The following is a 20,832-nucleotide window of genomic DNA, read 5'->3' on the forward strand; positions in this document are numbered from 1 at the left end:
GTACATGTACTTATTCAAAAACGTAGTCAAGAAAAGTAGCTAATATCTTTAATACTCAGTACAACTACGAAGTAGTACAGTGTCTAAATACATATACATATTCTTTACACCACTGATACATTACACAAGGACAGACTTTCAACATTTTTGAGTTTTGATGAACATCTACAGTTGTACATTAAACATAACTGCTTGTTTGCGTATGAACTTCATCACAAACACTCTGTTGTGACACCGTTCGTAATGCTGGTACAAGAACGTCGCCCGGCCCTGTTGTGCGTCTCAGAGAGAGAGAGAGTGAGAAAGAAAGCAGGTGGTTTGTATCCAAACGTGGGAGGGAAGGAGAGTGGGCTGGGATAAGCTAGGCCGCTGGGAAATGGTCAGGCATGGCGCCAGCCGCTTGGCAAACAGAAGAGAATTCTTCCCCATGGAAAAATGAAGAAAATGTAGATGGATAAAGCAGTGTGCTGACTCCTGTTATGGAATTACGTAATCGAGTTTGAGAGTCTAGAATGCTATTTTCCACTTACGCGTTCTGTTTCTCTGCATTATTTACAGCTATCTGGGAGGGTTTAAGCAGGAATGTTCTGATGAAGCTGAAACAGAGGCATGCTATATTAGTGTAGATCAGCAAGTAGCCACCAGCAGAATGAACAAGCTGGAGAGAGAGAGAGGGATGTCCAGGTGAGATAGAGTGACACAGAGATGGAAGCTTATCTGAATTACTTCTAAAAGAAAAAGGAAAAACTGTCCGATGCGAGGAAGGGAAAGAATAAGCAACCTTTGAAAAGGGGAAAACAGATGCACTTGAAAGCATTAGAGGTGTTAAATGCCGGAGGAACTAGACTGATGTTAGCGATAAAACATTACGCAATGGTATTTCTCTGCGCTTCTTTGCCACACATATTCCCTGGAACACTTGCATCAAAACGTTAGTACAGGGTTTCTCGGAAACGTTTCGATTCACTTCAACAAAATAGAGACAGGTATGTTGAGACAGACCGTTTTATTTACACACGTTACGCCACAATTCTTCCTTTAGCATTTCTGGCAGCTTTTGCACAGGAGCCTGGTTAAGTCTGAAGATGTCTGGGTGGAGTTATCAGACTTCTGGATCTGTCTGTGCACTCTAAACCCAAAATCTACAAGATCAGAAGAAAACCCTTTTGTTTCTGTTATCAGCAGCAGATGGTTACGTATGTTAGAGTTAAATGATGAAGAATCTCGTCTTAGTCCAGCAGACTTTGATTAGTTGGGCCAGTTGCAGGATCAGGAGTCCCAAACTGATTTCATGTGTCAGCGTAAAAATGATCCCAGCTATGGGTGTGTTCTGTGTGCGAGGACCTGAGAAGGTTTTGCTTGAGTGTAGATTTACTTTTCCTTGGCCCGTACGATACCGTGCCTTTTGCTTTCTTGTTTTTCTAACCTGGTTCAGAATTATTAGAATGTGCCCCAGGTGTCTGCGGTGTGGCAGGAGGAAACACGATAAGGTCATTTGGTTTAACTCAAATCGACACACGCAGGCTGCACGTACGGTTGCTAAGATTTGTTTGGTTAGCATCACACCCACATTCGAAACACCCACAAAAACATGCATAAGGCCACACACGCATTTATGCAATGGTAAAGTATTTCACTCATTCCAATGAACACCACAAACCAGACGCCTTCATTCAAAGAGCTTCTTTCTCTTTTGGGCGAGTCCATTTGAGTGAGTTGGTCCTTGAAAGTGTGGGGAAAAGGCTGGTTAGAGGTTTTGGTTTGGACCCGAATCTGTTTGACATTTGGTTTATTTGCGTAATGTGATGCAGTGTTAGCCACACACACACACACACACACACACACACACACACACACACACACACACACACACACACACACAAATCAGCAGAACCACTTTGTGTGTAAAGATAGATCTTATCAAGGTGTGTCTTATAAATACTTGAATATTCTAATCAGTGAGATTCTTATGTTCAACTCGTCTCTTCTATTGCAGGTTAGAAAAAGTGGAATGTGTGAGACGTTAAGTCAAGAAGAAAGAAAGAGACAAGAGGTAATGTTTCACATGTCAGCCTTTGGCTTTTCTACCTGCCATTTTCTTTCTTGCTGTTTTTTTCCTGTTCATAAATCTTATCAATCAGTTTGAAAACATCTTAGAAAATATCTATCTAGTGGAAGTTTTCAGCTTTTTCTATAGAGCTAGTTAGTTGCCAGTTTAAAAAAAACTGTGAATTATTAAATGCACAATAAAACACAAAAAACTAATCTTAACCAACCATCAATCAAATCCTTCCTTCCAAATAGAAATTAAGAGATTGATTTATGGCGTTTTAGTAACCATTCAGCAAAACAGATCATAGCTCAAATGCTTAATGTCTTTTACATTAGACAGATATGTTTGGCATGTTAATCAGTTCCTTTCATCTCTGAATCGACTGTCACCCGACATTACCCTGCTTCATGTCAGCATACAGATGTTTTAGAAATGACCTGGATTGATTTATCTTTAATGACGTGCGTGAAATTTAAAGTCTGAAATTTTGTTTCTCCGCTTCAGGCCATATTTGAGGTCATCTCATCAGAGCACAGTTACTTTCACAGTCTGGAGATCCTCGTCCGGCTCTTCAAGAACTCAAATGAGCTTATCGAGACCATCAACAAAACGGACCATCACCATCTCTTCTCCAACTTGGCAGACGTCTGCGAGTCCAGCAAAAAGTAAGAGCTTTCTGCTGACCGAAGCCACATCTCTGTTATCTTTGACAGGTTGTCAGTGGGGCACTTATTCTATTGTATATTCAATTCAGCTTTTTGATTTCTAGTATGTTTATACAGCAAGTTGCCGGCTCATTAGATGCAATCTCAGAAAAAAAAAACGGTTTAACCATTTGATGGCCTGCTTCGCCCTGTGTGCTAACTAAATGCAATGCTATTTTAAGGGTTCAGTTAAATAAGGCACTGTTTAATACATTGAAGAAGTTCAGATTCAATTCCATTATCTGTTTGAAATACTGAAAAAAAACCTGAACAAGCTGTCATGAGCCACTGAATTTGGTTTTGTTCGGGCGTGTTAGGTAACCTCATCAAATTTTTCAGGGAAATGGACAGCAGATGCTGAACATGTGAATTAATATATTGGAATCCTGAAAACGGTATGATTCCTTGAAATGGGCTACTGAAACCGTTGAGAGGTTTCACACCTAGTTGCCTATAAAGTTCTGATTTTAGAGTGGTTTTATGTTTTACCTTGTTGTTTGTTATCCTTTTCCTCCATTGTTGGTTAAGAGAAATTCCCCTTGGACCTGATCCTTCAGTTAATATAGAAACTGTAACTTGAAACCTTGCAGTGCCTAGATGTTATCTGTTTTTCCAGCATGTTTGTATGCAGTTCTTGGTACTTTATCTTCCAGGTGTCTATTACCTGTTGGATGGCATGTGGATTGTTTAGTTTTAGGGCAAGACGGCTGGTTGCTGTCTAATGACTTCATTGCTCAGGAGTCATGTGATCTGATGACTTGTTCACCATTTACGGTTAATATACTGAAAATTGTGGCCGTTGAAGGGTTTTGTACGGTATGTGCAGGCCAGGTCTGTTATTAATATGCTTTCGGTTCACAGTGTCTGTCATACGTCAAAACATGATGGGCCGTAATTGTTATAAAAGTTGACATGAATAGTGAGTCGCTCTGACCAAAGTTCAGTTTGCAAGGAATAGTACAATGCAACGTAAGTCGCTTTGGATTAAAGCATCTGCCAAATGCAAAAAATTTGAATGTAACAACAACCCAGTGAAGTGTTGATAAATGAAATGCAAACAGACACAGACAGCAGTAGAGAAAGAGTGTTAAAGTGAGTCATGCTGAACAACCATAAATCAAGCGTATATCCAGAGATACTCTTATATAGGGAGATGGAAGGGTCTGTAATACTTACGATGCGAAAAAGCATAACGCCTAACCTGGATCAAGTGAGGCACTCACAACCAATCCTATAACGTCAGTGGCCGGAGTTCAGATTTAAGGCAGTCGGTAACAATTTACGTTGCACAGTTTCGCATGGATTTGTTTGTTTATATTGTCAATAAATATTGCACAAGAAAAGAGATTTTGTTTGTTATCCTGATATCATTATCGTTTAAAATAGACCATATGACCGTAATTGTAAATGTAATTTATTTGTTTAAATCTAGCAGCCAGAAACCATACCTTTATATTTATTTCTTTGTTTATTTTACATTAAATTGCATTATCATGATTAACTCAACAGTCAAGTCATTACATTTCAATTGTATTTATTGAAACATTTAATATTCATTCAACAACAAATATATACAATATCATATTTTACATTACATTAACATTTTCATAAAATTGCATCAGCATCATATGCATACATTTAGTTATTACAGTTCAAGTTTTCTCATAACTGCTGAATCCTGAAACCCATCGTTCAATACACCGTATTAAATATATGACAAGCCTGTAAAGTGAGTCCTGTCGCGACATTTGCTACTCTGCCTTCGCTTAAAAAACTTAAATGTTATCATAATAAAATCTACATATCGTTCACAACCAAAGTATTGTTTGGTGTGAAACTTGTTGAACATAAATGGACAGGCAGTTCATTCCTTAAATGAACAGCTGTTTCCTCTCAAATGCGATTTATTCAGTGTAGTGGAGCTTCTCTTCCATTGAGATCCATAAAAAAAACTGCCTCTGGTCTGGTCGGCGTAAGCATTAGCCGTTAAACTTTTTTGGCTGAAGGTTACAGGCTTTCCTTTTAAAAGGGCTTTGATATAGTGTTCGTTCTGGCAGGTCACGTGAGCCAAGCCCGCATCAGCTGATCCTCATCTTCCTATAAAAATATGACGCAATCACAGCTTCCTTATAAATTTCATTCAGCTAACAGCAGCCGATCGCGTTGCTCAGGAGCAAATTACCCTCCTCCATCCCCAGCTCCACTTCACATTTTCAATTGGGATTCGACTATTATTCCTTTTCACAATCTCAATCACTTTACATTATGTGCTCCACTAAAATGTTATTAGGAACTAATGACATCTGCTTGTTCTGTTTACCCTAGCGGGGGTTATCACTGCGCTCTTATTGATGCTGGCTGCATGGATGGGCAGGGAGTTTTGCCCAGAACAGAACCATACCACCCAGTAGCGGTTTTAGGCACGGGCGAACCGGGCCCGGGGCGGCATTTTTTCATGTCACATGGGGGGCGGCACCGGCACGAGCAGTAAAAGAAAACTCTGGGCCGCCGCAAAGCGGTTTCCTATTATCTATCATTCATTCATTGTTTGGGGAATCGGCAAATTGGCGTCCCTGCATGCTGAGAAGGTGCCGTGTGAAGGGGAGGGGCGCACGCAGGGGATATTTCACCTCTAGGTGTTCACACTGAACGCGAATGAAGTGTGAAGCGCAAGTGATTTACATGTTAAGTCAATTCAAAGACGCGATGACCTACTTGCGGTGCGATTCGCGCGAATGAGGCGATTAAGCGTTCGCGTGAAATCTGAATTTTGGCGAAAATTTGCGCTGCTAATCAGGAGCTTTCTCTAGTTGGGCCGGGATTATTTACATTTAGTCATTTAGCAGATGCTTTTATCCAAAGCGACTTACAAAGAGTTCGGGGAGCAATAAGCTATATGTCATACAAAGAGCAAAGTATACAAAGTTACTAGTTTCAACAAAAGCCAGACCGCTACCTGTTGAGAGAAGAGTGTAAGTGTATGTTTTTTTTTATTTGTCTGTCAGGTATTCGCCGAAGATGTGCGTTATTTGGAAGAAATTAATATGACGTAGCGAGCGGCAGAAGCCCCTCCCATGACGCGAATTCAATTAGTGGGCTAAAGTCAGTCACACACCTCCTGGACTTTCTTCCAAATAACACACATTTTATCCATAATGCAATGAATATAGGCCTATAGTTCCTGCACATTTTTGTTTTTCTGAATTGTGTGAAATGGCTAATGAAAAATAAGTAATACAAAACGATTATGGCTGTGACTCGTTTCCTGAGTGACCGTTTTGGGGAAGGGGGAAATCTGTTGATTCTCGAGTGCCAAATAAACAGAGATGGACAGGAAAAGGTCAAAGCCAGGTGCACACAAAAAAACGGATTTTCTGCAATTGAGAAATATACTTTTCTCTTTCACCTATGTTGTTATAAAAAAATATGACGGTTTGTCTTATTTTTGTGTGTGTGTTTTATTTTTAAAATAATGCTCAAAGGTGGTCTCGCCCGGGGTGCAATTCAATGTAGAACCGCCACTGATACCACCAATCTAAACTGAATGCTAATTGTCAATCATTTTTGACGGTGAACCTGACAGAAATGAAACAAATATGCGTTAGCAGTGTCAATAGAAGCTTATTTTTGTAGATGAAGTTCAGAAGAGTTGAGCTTCAATCAACTGCCATTTAAAACTCCTGTCGGGGCTGGGAACAAATGCTACGAGTTTATATAAAGTAACTTTGACCTTAGTCACTGATAACATGCGTGTCTGCCTTCAGTTTATTTGAAAGCTCAATTTTATGAATCATACATTTTCTCTCTAATTAATAACTTGACTGCTTAAAGGTCCAGTGTATGAATTTTTGCGGTATCTAGCGGTGATGTTGAGAATTGCAACCAACGGCTCACATCCCTCCCTTTCGAAGCACTACGCAGGACTAAGATGTCATCACGTTTTCACTTCTTTTCCGAAGGAGATAATGTATTTACGAAAGCTCTGTAGAGCAGTTACTGAAGAAACAACAAGGCGAATTCCATGTAAGGGAACCCGTAATGTATGTAGATAGAAATATCTCATTCTAAGGTAATAAAAACATAACGCTTCATTATGTAAGGTGACCTCTGAAGACAGAGTTATGTAAATTATATTGCATTTCTCTCAATAGATCTTCCAAAAGATTACACACAGCACCTTCAAGTTTGAGCAAAATATCAACGTCAACATCTCAGTACACATTTTGAACAACTTTATGTACCTCTAAAATGACTTTCCTTCTTAAAGTACCTAAGCTGCAAGGTATACATTATACAGTATGCTAATGTTTACAAGTATCCAAAAAGCTGTTTAATTGGTTATAGCTTCCTTTTTTTACATAACACCCCATTTCCACAGAGCCACAACAGTGTACACTATGTTTGTGTACAGTATGTGTGTGCTGTATGTGAATTTTTGCTGGCCATGCTAAATTCCGGCACTCAAAAATGCCCCCACCCATGAACACATCTTCTTTTGTGTGTCGAGCTGTAATGCCCTACAGACAGGATTTTCCTCTTCTGACCCCCGTAGAGAAGGACAGAGCTGTAGGAATACAACAAGTGATTTCACTTTCCGAGATCCTCTGTTCTCCATCCTGTGAGAAACAACACAGTCCAGGTGGAGACTGTCAGCCACATTTACGATAAATGTATGCTCATTACATGCTATTACTGAGATTTTTCAGAATGGCCCACATATATCTCGTATATCAGTGCAGCAGATAGCAATGAAGGCAGAATCCAGTATTATCCAGTGTAGCGTATCTGTGGGAAAACACTGGACCTTGGATGGATAAGATTGGATTAGGTCCATTAGATAAGGATGTTTGTCAATCTTTCGATGCCTGCCATATCAAAGTCACAATTTATGTGACAGTGCAGATGGTGTCATTGCTATGTGTGGGTCTCAATGGAGTTTGGGTTTTTCAAGAACACACGCAGACCCTCTGTGTTTCCAGAACAAGCATGCCCACATGCACAAGCATCCGTTTCTATGTCTGGGTTACAAGAGACGTCTTCTGTGCTTCCTCTCTGAATTATACCACCTCTCAGTAAACTGGCAGAGCTCTGATGTTGCTCATGACAGATCCTTCACCAAGGTCCATCAGAGCGGCCACAGCTCCAGCCACTACAGTATATGTCCGGTAGACTAGAATGACAGCAAAAACACTCATTCTCACACTGAATAATGAAATGTTCACTAGCTGTAGACATGGGGTTGGTGCCCAGAAATTGCCGCTTTAGGGAGAGGATATAAATGGCGTCAGGCTCATTTGTATGGACTTCTTATACATTTACAGACATCTGGCAGTGAGCACCGCTCCAGTAAAACATAATGAACTCCTTGGATTACTGCAGTTTACACATACTATCTGAGGTTATAAAACATACGCTCTCTTATTAAACTGCTGTTGTGTCTGGGAAAGGGATTGTGTGAATGACATTCTGTATGTGTAACTAAAATTGAGATCAGTTATCGGAAAAAGGACAGTATACTGTACTTTATATATACTAGTAGAGCTCATACTCTATTAAGATGGATCATCATTTAATGAATGCAAAGTTTGTTGATTTAAAGGCAATTGCATTAATCCAGTGATTTTAGGAAGAATAATAGATAGAATATGATATTTATTATCTGGGCGGGAAGTCTTGATTTCTGAAACAGTGTATCTTGTTACTACATCAGTATCTGTTATTCAGAAGTACAATTCTTATCATTTCTCATGGCATGACCCCTTTATCCAGGTTCTGGGTGTGCCTTCTAAAGAACGGAGGGCTTGTTTTAATATTTGTGCCAGCTGCTACAGCCAACTAACTATTATACCCACCATGTTGCAACTGACATTTCTGGGACATCATTGACTACCATATAGACAAAATTCCCAGTCAATGATGTCCCAGTTTCAAACATTTTTTCCAAATATATTTCTCTGTGTTTATCAGAACAAGATTTTTTAAACAGGTTTGAAACAACTTGAGGGCGAGTGAATGAGGACAGAATTGTGATTTTTAGGAGGTGTATCCTTTTATGTTTAACATGAAATTATTCCTCAAAAAAAATACAGGCTGACATATAGTATTAAAAACAGTAGTAATTGCTTTCTTCTGTCACTGCCATCATAAGTGTTATTAGTAAGTCAATTGACAACACCCCAGTTTATTTAAAAAACTGGAAGAATTCTCATTCAAAGTGTATTTGAAATGAGAATTCTTTATTTCTCATCCTTAAGTGGGAATTGTCTGAAGTGATGTCATAGTAAGGACCACAACAGTGGTGTTATTGTGTGACAATGCCTGATCCAGATGGTTTCCTTGAAATGACAAGTATGTATTTTCTTTGAAACCATCTGGATATAGTCCACATATTGGGACTTTCCTGTCTGGTGCTTTATTGAACCCTGATGTAAAAAATGACACGCAATGGTTTTATGAACTGGCCCATGGTGCAAATCAAACCCCCCCCCCCCAGAGATATACACATTATTGCATACCATGGCGTTGATTCTGAAGGGATTTTTCCAGCAGAGCAGAATTAAAAAAAATCTTGAAATGTCTCGCATTTGGATTTGTCTGTTGTGGTCCCTGTTTTGCTTTAGATAGCGTTGTTAGAAGGAAAGAAATTGTTTCCTTGTTTGTTCTCTTATTGGATCTGCTGATCACATTGTAAATGAACAACGCATTATATAAACCCTACGGTCTTGCGTGCCGGACTCTCTGTAAATCATTTATCAGCCTGTTCTTTCTGTTGAGTGTGTCACACAAAAATACACACACTGACAAAGCAATATAAGCGGTTGAACTTTGATTACAGTAACCTTTTTTAACCCACGACCAGAATTAGACATGTGTTTCTTGAAAAAGAAAGGTTCGCTGAATTTGTATCACCCCGTTCTTGTCCTAAATTGCTCATTTGTATTTTTAGTTGTGTACATTCAGATTGAGAAGCTTATAGGGCTCCACACACCTGTCGGAAGGGCCTGAGGTCATTGCCCCCCTGCCAAACATCACTTCCAGATTTAGCCTTCCGCTTGTGACTGTCCGTGATCTATTGTAAGGTTTTGGAACCAGAGGTCACGCTAGGTTCCACCACAGATGGCTCTGAGCTGCATCCTCTGGATCATTGTAGAATATGGGAATACCCTGCACAGGGGTCATAATGTGTAACGCGTGTTTGTCCTGACAGGAAGTGATCATGTGGAAAGCAATAATGTATGTGTGGGACTTTGGGATGTCCTGTGCTCTGATGTGATCATGAGCTATGGAAGGTGTTTTAACTCCTTCCTGGCTTTGTGTTGAATGCGAGTTGGCACATGATTGTGTCATGACTAAACCAGGGTGCTCCCTGCATTGAATTTGACTCGTGTTGATGTAATGACAGGTATGTTGCGCATGTTAATGGCTCACTCGATTTTTTTCTCTCCCTGTCTGTCCTTTTCTGCTCCTGTTTTCCCACCCTCTACAAGGTTCTTCAAGGAACTTGAGGATCGGCACCAGCACAATATTGTAATCGATGACATAAGCGACATTGTGATAAGACACGCCCAAACAAACTTTGACCCCTACGTGACATACTGCTCTAATGAAGTGTACCAGCAGAGAACATTACAGAAACTATTGTAAGTACAGCACACTCAAGAATAGGAAAGTTATTTTATTTTTATTCTTGTATTAATAATTTTTTTTTCATTAAAAATATATACACACGTTACATACATACGACATTCAGTTTTGTACGTTTTGGCTCACATTATTATTAAAGTTTTCCCAAGCAGAGATCAGTTTTTCTCTAGTAAAACACTCCATGTATCTCCTCAGAAATAAAAGTCCATCCTTTAAGGAGTTGCTGACACGGATCGAGGCCCACCCAGACTGCCGAAACCTACCCATGATCTCCTTCCTCATCCTTCCCATGCAGAGAGTCACGCGCCTCCCTCTGCTGATGGACGTGAGTGCCGTTATCTCTCCACCTTGACCCTTGAACCCAGCCTGTGAACTTTAACCGTCTTTATGAATATTAGCATCAGATCTGATCTGGAGGACTTCCACTGTTATGTAACACACCAGAATAAACCAATCAAAGTCCCCAGCTACTCCTTGTTTTTCTTATTCTCCCTTTTATACTTTCCTCTCATATTTCCACTCAGCCTTAGCTTTCACTGCAGTTAACGTTTCCTTTTATTGGATTTCTGCTCTTTCTGTAGGGTTTCTTTGTAAAAGGTTTGGGCTGTCCTTGACGTCTTTTGTTAAACTTCACAGTTAATTTTCTTTCGTTTCCTGTCTCCAGAGGATTGTGCGTGTAATATGACCTGGAAGCATCTTCACAGAACCTTTCCTCACAACTCATGATTTCATTTATTGGCATATTTCAGACCTTCCTGTGAACCGCTTCTCACTTTCTCACCCTCTCATCTTTCCGTCCTTCTGTCGCTGTGTTTGTGGATCCCCTGAGCATGGCAGTGGGTTTCCTAGTTTAGGATGGGAGAGCTGGCTGGCGCTGAGCATGAGAAAGAACCAAAGAATTGGTTCTCTCTCTCTCTCTCTCCCTCTCTCTCTCTCTCTCTCTCTCTCTCTCTCTCTCTCTCTCTCTCTCTCTCTCCTCCCCCTCTCTCTCTCTCTCCCTCTCTCTCTCTCTCTCTCTCTCTCTCTCTCTCTCTCTCTCTCTCTCTCTCTCTCTCTCTCTCTCTCTCTCTCTCTCTCTCTCTCTCTCTCTCTCTCTCTCTCTCTCTCTCTCTCTCTCTCTCTCCATCTCATTTCCCATACAAGTGAAACTTTAGCTGGGAAATATCAGACAAGTGTGAGAGAAAATTAGAGAACACCGTGTTAGAGATAAAATGTTAAAAAAAACTTGAGGAGCAACTGAATAATTAGATAAACAAAACTTTTGGCTTTATATTCGGAGTGTGTTTTGCAGTGTACACAAGCAGCATTTCCATAAATGTAGATTTTTTTGTAGACCATATGCCAGAAGACACCCAAAGAGTCGCCGCATTATGATGCCTGTAAGAAAGCCCTGCATGTTGTCAGCAAGGTGAGACGATGTGAAACAGCAGTTATTTTTAAGTGTTGTCTTAGAGATTTGTGGTTAACAATCAACATATATTGTGTGTGTGTTCGTGTGTTCAGCTTGTGAGGAAATGTAATGAGGGCGCTCGTACCATGGAGAGAACCGAAATGATGTACACCATCAATTCCCAGCTTGAGTTTAAAATTAAGGTAAGAAAGGATGTGTTTATGTGAAAAAATAAATGTCTGAGAAAGGTAAGGATTGATAATATTTTTTTATTTTGGATCAAAATCTATGGTGGATCAAATTCCAATTTAAGTGATTTGACAGTACGTGTGATGTTATGTAAAGGGTTGCATGAAAAAGCTTGAGCTAATGTTATGTTATACTTAGTCAACAAGTCTGTAATTGCAATAATTTAAGTGTCATTGGCTCGGAGTACACATGACACAGCAACAAGTCTTACTATATTCATGTTGGATAAAGATGGTCAGCATCCACTCTCTCATGTTATTCAGGTAACCAGCTGACAACTCGTCTAAAACTGAAAATTCATTTCTAGAGCTTTGGCATTGTACATTTAGGTCTGTTGAAATTGATAATTTCAGTATTCAGTCCTCATTTGTGGAACAATGCCATGAGTAACCATAAACAAGACAAGCTTCAGCTAAAAAAGGACAAAATTATCAAAATAAAATAAATGTTTGTTAGCTCCCAGAGAGCTGTAAAACAGGTTTTAAGACATTGTTAAGACACAGCTGATAAACAACTTCTGCAGAGATATGCATGTCACTATGCAAGTTTTACGTGTATAGTTTGACACAAGCACACAAACTATTATAGGAACATATTTCCTCTACTCTTAAGTACTATCCTGCAGATCACCGTATTCTGTCGAGCACATGTGTCCTGCCTTTGAACTGTACCACAAAGCAGAACTTTATTGTGTTTACACAAACTTCACAGCTGAGATCCTTCTCAGATCGTCTGAATCGCACAAATCCCAGTCATTTTGAGAGGTTAATCCGGCATGCTGTTTTCAAAGCCCCGCAGAGGGAAAGGATCTGAGTGGGTATTGTGTGAGCACAACTATCTGATGTTTTTTGTTCGGATTAACAAGAGTTTAGACTGTCAGTTATGCATCCTACCACGAGAAGCAAGTGGATCCTCTTGCGTTTTACACTGCATGTGTGGACACGTGTTGTTCACACTTTTGCTTCGCATACACACTGTAATGCACACATTCCCATACTGTCATTTACAAGTGTGTGTGTGTGTGTGAGCAGTGTGGGAAAGTTCTGCTGGCACGTTTGGTACTAGCAGATGTCTGGAGGTTTCTGCATAATATCTGAAGACTTTGCTCTGTCCAGCTGTTAGAAGGTCAGCTGGTCTCACACCCGTCTGCTCGTTCTTTAAGAGCAAGAACACACACACACACAGACTGAACTACCTTGGAAAATATATTTTCCGATATAATAACAATCAATATATAATCTATAAAATCTATAAAAACATTATCAAAAAAAAAATATATATATATATATATATGAATATATATATACAATAATACATTGTTAACAAAATATTACAATGTGCTAATAAGAAGAAGAAATTGAGTCTTCACATACAGTATTGAAAAATATGAGGATTTGGTTCCAATATATGGAAATGTGTTATTTTATATTTTGGATTGTATTTTAAAGTATATTCCCATATATTTTGGTTTGTAAGAGTCACCATAATCTGCGAGACTATTCATTTTGTTGTCATTTTGTAGCATTTAAATGTCCAGTGTATGAAATTTAGCGTTGTCTAGTTGGTGAGGTTGCGAATTGCAGCCAACGGCTCACCCCCACCCTTTCGAAGCACTATTGGTGGTTCTTTGCTGAAGGAGATCACGTATTTACGAAAATCTTAGAGTAATGCAAGAATCATCAAAAAAAGCTAAGGAATGGCAATCACGAAAGGATTGTAGAAATGATGTGCATGATGTACGTGTATATATTCCCCTTTGAATATCTTTACTTGGTATGTTTATGACTTCCTCAGTGTTACATTGAAACATTGTTAATTCCGTCTGGTTCTTAATCTCTTTTACACTTTCTCTCTACAGCCGTTCCCACTGGTGTCGTCCTCCCGCTGGATGGTGAAGCGCGGTGAGCTAACAGCCTTCGTAGAGGAAAATGGGATCTTTTCCAAGAGGATGTCTCGCCAGCAGGTCTATTTCTTCCTCTTCAACGATGTCCTCATTGTCACAAGGAAGAAAAGGTGAGCTGGAGACCACAAATTAAAGCTCTCATACTGTGTCCAAGATGTGCTTGTGTTGTACCCCTGCTGTTATTGTGCCCTGGAGGACACTGCAGATTGCAGGAAATTGTTGGGCTGTAGTGGGATGAAGGAATGGAGGTATAGCCTGTTATGTGCGGGTGGCTTTAGGTTGTGTTTTGGAGGTAGGACAATGGTTGCTACATTGCTAATACTAAGGGGATGTCAAAAATAACATTTGCTGAAAGTATGGAAAGAAAAGAACTTACAAGGCAGAATTTTGGCTTCGGTATTAAGATAAACTGGCAGGTGATGAAAAGGGCCTCTTGAACCGAGACCTCTGGTATGTTTTTGTCTTGTCCTAACCACAGCGTCAGGTAGTTTTTAGAACAGTGTACTAAAATAACTGCTTCCTGCAAATGCAAGTGTGTAGTTTATTGTTCTTCAGTTGAATGAGATAAAAATCATTTTAATAAAGTATTTAAATGTTCATACTAGAGATGCACAGACACTTAATTTATCCACCAATACCGAAACCGATAATGTAGTGGTTATATGTGATGCGATCTGGGAAAACACAACACATGGTGAAAATATATGAAAAATATGAAAGCTGAAGCCTTTCCAAATCTGTTTTTTAGTTTAAAGTTAGGTGATGAAAATAAAAGCACAACAGTCAAGTATCACAAGAAAAAGTTACTTTACAGTGGTAAAAGACTTGCTCTAAATAACAATAATAAACAAAACATTTCATAGTGTTAAACGTGTTCTTGTTTTGCCATTGGTGTCTGGAGGCCTAACTCCTGGGGCTCCAGACGGTGAGCTCCGCTATCTCACGAAAACATTGTATAAAAAACTTTGCATGCCGTAGTTTCACACAGGACTGGTGGGAAATGTGCATTGATACTCCTTCATACTTCATGTAATGTGGTTTACTTTGATAGATGAACAGTCTTTTTAGTGTTTGTAGAGGGAAGTTATGAGTGTTTTTTTTCAGCTCCCCCGGCATTTCATCAGCTATAGGCACTATACATCGCTATTTTTCAGCAATCGACATCCGACTGGTTTTCCCAGATTGCATCACATATCACTCGCATTAACTAAATTCTGAAGATTAAATTCATATTTCTTAACTTTGTGAATGTTATTAATAAATATTATGACTATCAACATCAAACTGGTGATGTTTCTGAACATTTTCTATAGACAGAGCACACATTTATTACACTTTCCTGCCTTTTTGATTGACGGGATATATCCGTAACCAAACATGGGCTGTTTTTAAACTATCGCCCAATAGTGTGAAAAATAGCTTTTATCGACCGATACTGATTATCAGAATCATTGTTTGACAGTGCAACATGTTATTATTGCTAGGACACATTGTCCTCACGCTAAGACTTTTATTTGCTCTTTGTTGTTTAGGCTACCACAATTTTTTTATTGAACCATTTTGGATTGCTTATAATATTTGAGATGTTAGAATGTTAAGTTCTCCATTAAAGTGTAATCTGTGTTTATGTGGCTCTATCACATTTTGTGTTGGTTTATTTGTATGTCTGCTCCCTGCCATTGCATATCGTCTGTCTGTCTCTTAGTGAGTCATGCAGTTAGTAGAGCTCACTTTGTTATTGTTTTCATCATTTTTTGGAGGCATTCTGCACATCATGAGGGGACAACCTCCTGGAAAAAATATGGTATACATTTCCACAAGCTCTGTCTGAGTATAAAAATGAAAAAGAAGGAAATATTTTTTCTCGATCATCTGAACCTGATGTTTAGCACGGAGAGCTGTGTGTGTGTGTGTGTGTGTGTGTGTGTGTGTGTGTGTGTGTGTGTGGTGTTATGTGGTCTGTACAGTTTGTGCGGGGAGCACGAGTCACGCTACTAGCACAGATCTGGAGCAAAACAAACCCAAAAACACCACGCCACTCCTTCACCCGATCCATTTTCTCATTTCCTCTCTCTCTCTCTCTCTCTCTCTCTCTCTCTCTCTCTCGCTCTCTCTTTCTCCTGTTTTTACACATTTTCTATAAAATGGTTATGTAACACTGTCTTGAAAGCAGCTTGCTGTTTATCCTACGCTTCTTTTGTGGATATCACTACTTGCCATATACACATTCACACTTACAGTGAGGGAAATCATTATTTGATCCACTGCAGATTTTGTAAGTTTGGCTGCTTACAAAGAAATAACGGGTCTATAATCTTTATGGTAGGTTTATTTTTACTGATAGAGACAGAATAAAAAATCAGGGGTAAAAACTGTATATAAAGGTTATAACTTGATCTGCATTTCAGTCGGTGAATAAGTATTTGATTCCCGAGCAGAACATAACTTTGTACCCTCCAAAAACAGAGGGTCAATTTTGGTCGCACAGCCCTTTCTCCAAAGCCTTTTCTGAATCATTTTAATTTTCATTGTCAAACTTAAGACGAGCCAGGCGGGCCTTCTTAGGCAGGATTTCAATCTATTGTGGCATAGCGTGTTTCCAATGGTTTGCTTGCTAACTGTGGTCCCAACTGTCTTGAACTCATTAACAAGCTTCTTCCGTGTAGTTCTGGGCTGATCTTTCATCTTTCTCGTGATCATCTTTGCCCCATTAGGGAAATCTTGCAGGGAGATCCAGACCAACGACAATTCATAGTTATTTTGTATTTCTTCTATGTCCAAATGTTCACACCCACAGTTGTCTCCACCCACCAAGCTTCTATCTTTAGCCTTTTCAAGGTTTACGCAGGTCTACAGTCTTGTGCCTGACATCCTTTGAAACGTATTTGGTCTTGACCGTGGTGGTGGAGAGGTTGGAATTAGAGATACAGATTCTGTTGGCAGGCATCTTTCATATACTGTATATATCAAGCTGACTTAGGAGTACTTTCTTAAAGTGACAGGACTAATGTACCTGCGGTCCATATAGGCATATTCCACAATTCTTGCTGGTTGGTTGGGGATCAAATACTTATTTCACTGACTGAAATGCAAATCCATTTATAACCTTTATATACATTTTCCCAGACTTTTCCGGTTGATATTCGGTTTCTATCAGTTAAAATAAACCTTCCATAAACAATATAGACCGTAATTTCTTTGTAAGCAGGCAAACTAACAAAATCAGCAGTGGATCAAATAATGATTTCCCTCACTGTACATGGTCAGTAAATCTACTTGATTTATTTTTGGTAATTGTTGAAAGGGACAAGATATTTGTATCATTGTCTTTAAGTGTTACAACAGTTGTCTGGTTTGTAATTCTGCGACGTAGCTCATGCCCACAATGAAACTCACAGGATCTCAAGTCCTCTCGTGTGTCAAACCTGAATGAGGACAAACTGATTGTTTAGAAACACTCATTTTATAGAATGCTGACCTTCTGCGAGGAAAATACGTTTAGTTTTGTTTTTAAGGTCCGAAACGATGTTCAAACGTCACAAACGTAATAAACAGGCAAATTGGTTTAATCGTTTCTAAATATGATAAATATAATTCATTTTTGTGTAATATTAAACTGCGCCTCTCAAAATGATTTGCGGCATCCGGGTTACAGGGTGTTATTAGTTTTCAGCGGTTGTTATTTGAAAATAACAACCTTGGAATTTCGCGATTGGCCAATCAGAATCAAGCATTCAAACGAGCCGTGTCATAACATATAATATAGGATCCATACTAGTACGCTGATGGGCTGTGATTTTGTCACCCTTCATTTTTCAGTCCTGACAAAAAAATAGCTGTCACTGGAAACTTGTCACGTCTCATCCGGTTAGGACAAAGTGCTAAACTTATACAGCCATGAGCTCATCCTGCTCCCGGGAACATGATGGTTACAGTGTTGTTACTCAGATACAGCATGCCTTTCATACCAGAACAGAGGCCTGTGTATGTCTGTGTTTACATGAATGAGATGTGTGTACGTGTGCGACTGTTGCTTCCCTGGCAATGAAGCAAATTCTTGACTGCTGGAGAGGATGTCATTACAGCGCTAGGAGCATCAGATTAATGCTCTTATAAAAACTATCCGCTGGATGCTGCTGTAATGTTCAGCTGTAATATGATGTCAAAAAGAGTGTGATTGTCAATAGTGGAAAATTTTGATTCGTGTCAATGCAGATGCTTATCAGGGCTGATGTAATGTAGATATACGCGTTCACCGTTCCAGACAGATGATGTGGACTCTAAGAGTAGGATAAAATAATGGGGATTTTTTTTGTATATGGGTCAAAGATGAAAAAGGGTAATACTGCTTTAATTGTTGATGTTCAAAAAAAAGATTTTTTTTTTCTAAACAAAAAATATAAATATCATACATGTTTCCCTGATTTATAGAAGATGCTCACTAAAATGTTATTCAGTGTCAGGCATATTTGCAACAAAAATCAACTTATGACACATTGAAAGACTATTTACTTTCACCCAAAATGCTAATTAGTTGTAATTTTACATTATTTGCCACTATCCTATAGGTTTTTCCCATTTGTCAATAAGACTTTTGGACTAATTTAAGGAACTATAATACCTAATATGCTCCCTTATTATTTATGTATTTTAAAATGTACAAGTCTAGTCAGAGTAAGCATGTTGTTTGAATAAATATTGTGTTACACTGAATGACAATGTAACATTATTTCAACCAAATTTGACCAAAAATTGTTTCGGACATATTAACATCTTTGACCCTCGTAGCGAGACATGTGGAGTGTGGATACACGTACCCTCTGTTGTATTTACAGAAATATTGGCAAGATTCAAATGAACTTTTTGTATTATGTCTGCCTTGTCGGCGGACTTGTAACACTGATAAAAATCCTATTCAATAAATTACATTGACATTCAATTTATGGGTTTATAGCCCATTTGAGTTCATCTATCTCTTATTGAGTCTTTCCGTCCATTACTGTGTAACTTTCAGACTTAAAGACCAGGTAAAGAGAAACCAGAGAATTATTTCTAAACGCATATAAATGTTAGAAATATATTGCTGAAACACGTTACAAAGACAAAGTATATAGTACTGAATTGTGGAGTTAAACCGTTTAAGAGTTTTTCACCAATTCTGTGTTCAGGATTTTCTGTGCGAGCCTAAAACGGTCACTCGATGACGAAACGGGTGTCCGAGCATGCATCCTCCCGCCCCTACTGGTATTTGACAGTTAGATAACTTATTTTATTTACTTGGATGTTTTCTTTCTCCATTCAAATGTGGCTGGGTGGTTAATAACACACTTTTCTGTTGGGTGACAAACTCAGAACACATATTTTAATGTCACTTTACTTGGACTTTAAGATAATGTGTCACTGCTTAATGGGTGTTGTTCTCACCCAGTGGAATGTAAATGATGTTGTGAGCGTGTAGGGCCGAGCCCAGAGGATATATATGAAGTGAACAGGAGGATCTGATTCCAATTATTGAATTATCTCTCCACAAACACAGTTTATAATCTGGCTGATGGCACAATACAACAGTTTATAAATAGCACTTGCTTACACATAAATACCCATATAAATGCATGCAGACCAGTCAGTTATCAGAAAAGACGTTGAATAGAAATACAACAATTGAGAGAAATGACTGTTTTTGTCACATCAAATTGTACAGGCCTGGAAGAGCCTAAAAGTGTCATATTTGATCTAAAAGTACACAAAATAACATTATGAAATAAAGCGTACTATAAAGGGATCGTTCTCCCAAAAATGTAATCCTGTCATTATTGACTTAGTCCTTTTAAACCTGTATGACTTTCTTTCTTCTACAAAACACAAAGTAATATATTTTAACCAAATTCTTTTGTCAGTGTAATAGAAATGAACGGGTTTGTTTGGTTACCAACATTCTTTAAAATATCTTCTTATGTGTTTTTCTGAAGAAAGTCATAGAGGTTTGAAATGACAAGAGGATGAGTTGAAGATGACAGAATGTTTGGTTGAATTATCCCTTTAACACTTTAGATTTTTTATTGTGACAATAATTGTGTAGTTTTTCATACACACACACAAAATAATAGCATTAGTTGATAGTCTACAGTAGAGAGTCGGGGAAAATGAGACATCTGTTTTTTCTGTTTTGGGTTAATGTCTTGACTGACATAGAAGAAGAAGGTTTGATGGGTAACCTGGTGACCTGAACTTGAAACCAATAGCTTCTTCCCGAGGTCACCCCTGAGGTATGATGAAATGTGGTTGTGTGTTTGTACTTGTCATGATAGCTCAGCAGTCCACACTCAGCAGTATGAATCTGGTGTAGGCAGAGCACATATGCGTGATGTTATAGCTGTACTGTTAGGGATTGTTGATGGGTCTCTGCAGAGTCCGGGAGCCCCATGTCTGGCTGGTGAGGGACCATTAGACCTGGCTTAACCAGATCTCACAATCATTTCCAGATGGCAGAAGTCTTCTAGCTCAGTAAAGCTCAGATCAGCGACTGTAAGAAAATGTCATGGGCCACAGATGATCACGGGATGTGTAGAGGCATATGGGCTGAAATCTGGTTTGTTAACTTTAGGAGGTTGAGACTGGCTGTTAAAGTTGTCACAATAACAATAACTTTTGGCGGCTCCACCCAATGGAAAGATTTGTTTTTAGCTTAGAGATAATATTTGGTGATGTAAAGATTTGAGAAGAATGTGAACCTGGGTCACAAAACCAGTCATAAGTCAAATGGGTGTATTGCAGAGTTTGATTCCAAAATTAGATAAAATGTTCATAAAATCATGTTTTTATTGTTTTTGTTTTGATATTAATTGGAATGCACAATAATTTAAAAAAATAATTAAAATATTTGGAACCA

The 20,832-nt window shown here is 38.8% G+C and overlaps 1 protein-coding gene across 1 annotated transcript in view; it reads left to right on the top strand.

The window, feature by feature from the left end:
- The window catches only part of LOC306899171 (rho guanine nucleotide exchange factor 26-like), a 32,713-nt gene that overhangs the window by 4,012 nt on the left and 7,869 nt on the right, over positions 1–20,832 (top strand). The window contains exons 5-11 of the mRNA XM_079465250.1: positions 1,997–2,053; positions 2,558–2,718; positions 10,245–10,397; positions 10,597–10,726; positions 11,735–11,809; positions 11,905–11,994; positions 13,899–14,053. Of these exons, the coding sequence (XP_079321376.1) occupies positions 1,997–2,053; positions 2,558–2,718; positions 10,245–10,397; positions 10,597–10,726; positions 11,735–11,809; positions 11,905–11,994; positions 13,899–14,053 (821 nt within the window). The remainder of the gene's footprint in view (positions 1–1,996; positions 2,054–2,557; positions 2,719–10,244; positions 10,398–10,596; positions 10,727–11,734; positions 11,810–11,904; positions 11,995–13,898; positions 14,054–20,832) is intronic.

Source organism: Barbatula barbatula, assembly GCF_947034865.1.
Source record: "Barbatula barbatula genome assembly, chromosome: 10".
NCBI lineage: Eukaryota > Metazoa > Chordata > Actinopteri > Cypriniformes > Nemacheilidae > Barbatula > Barbatula barbatula.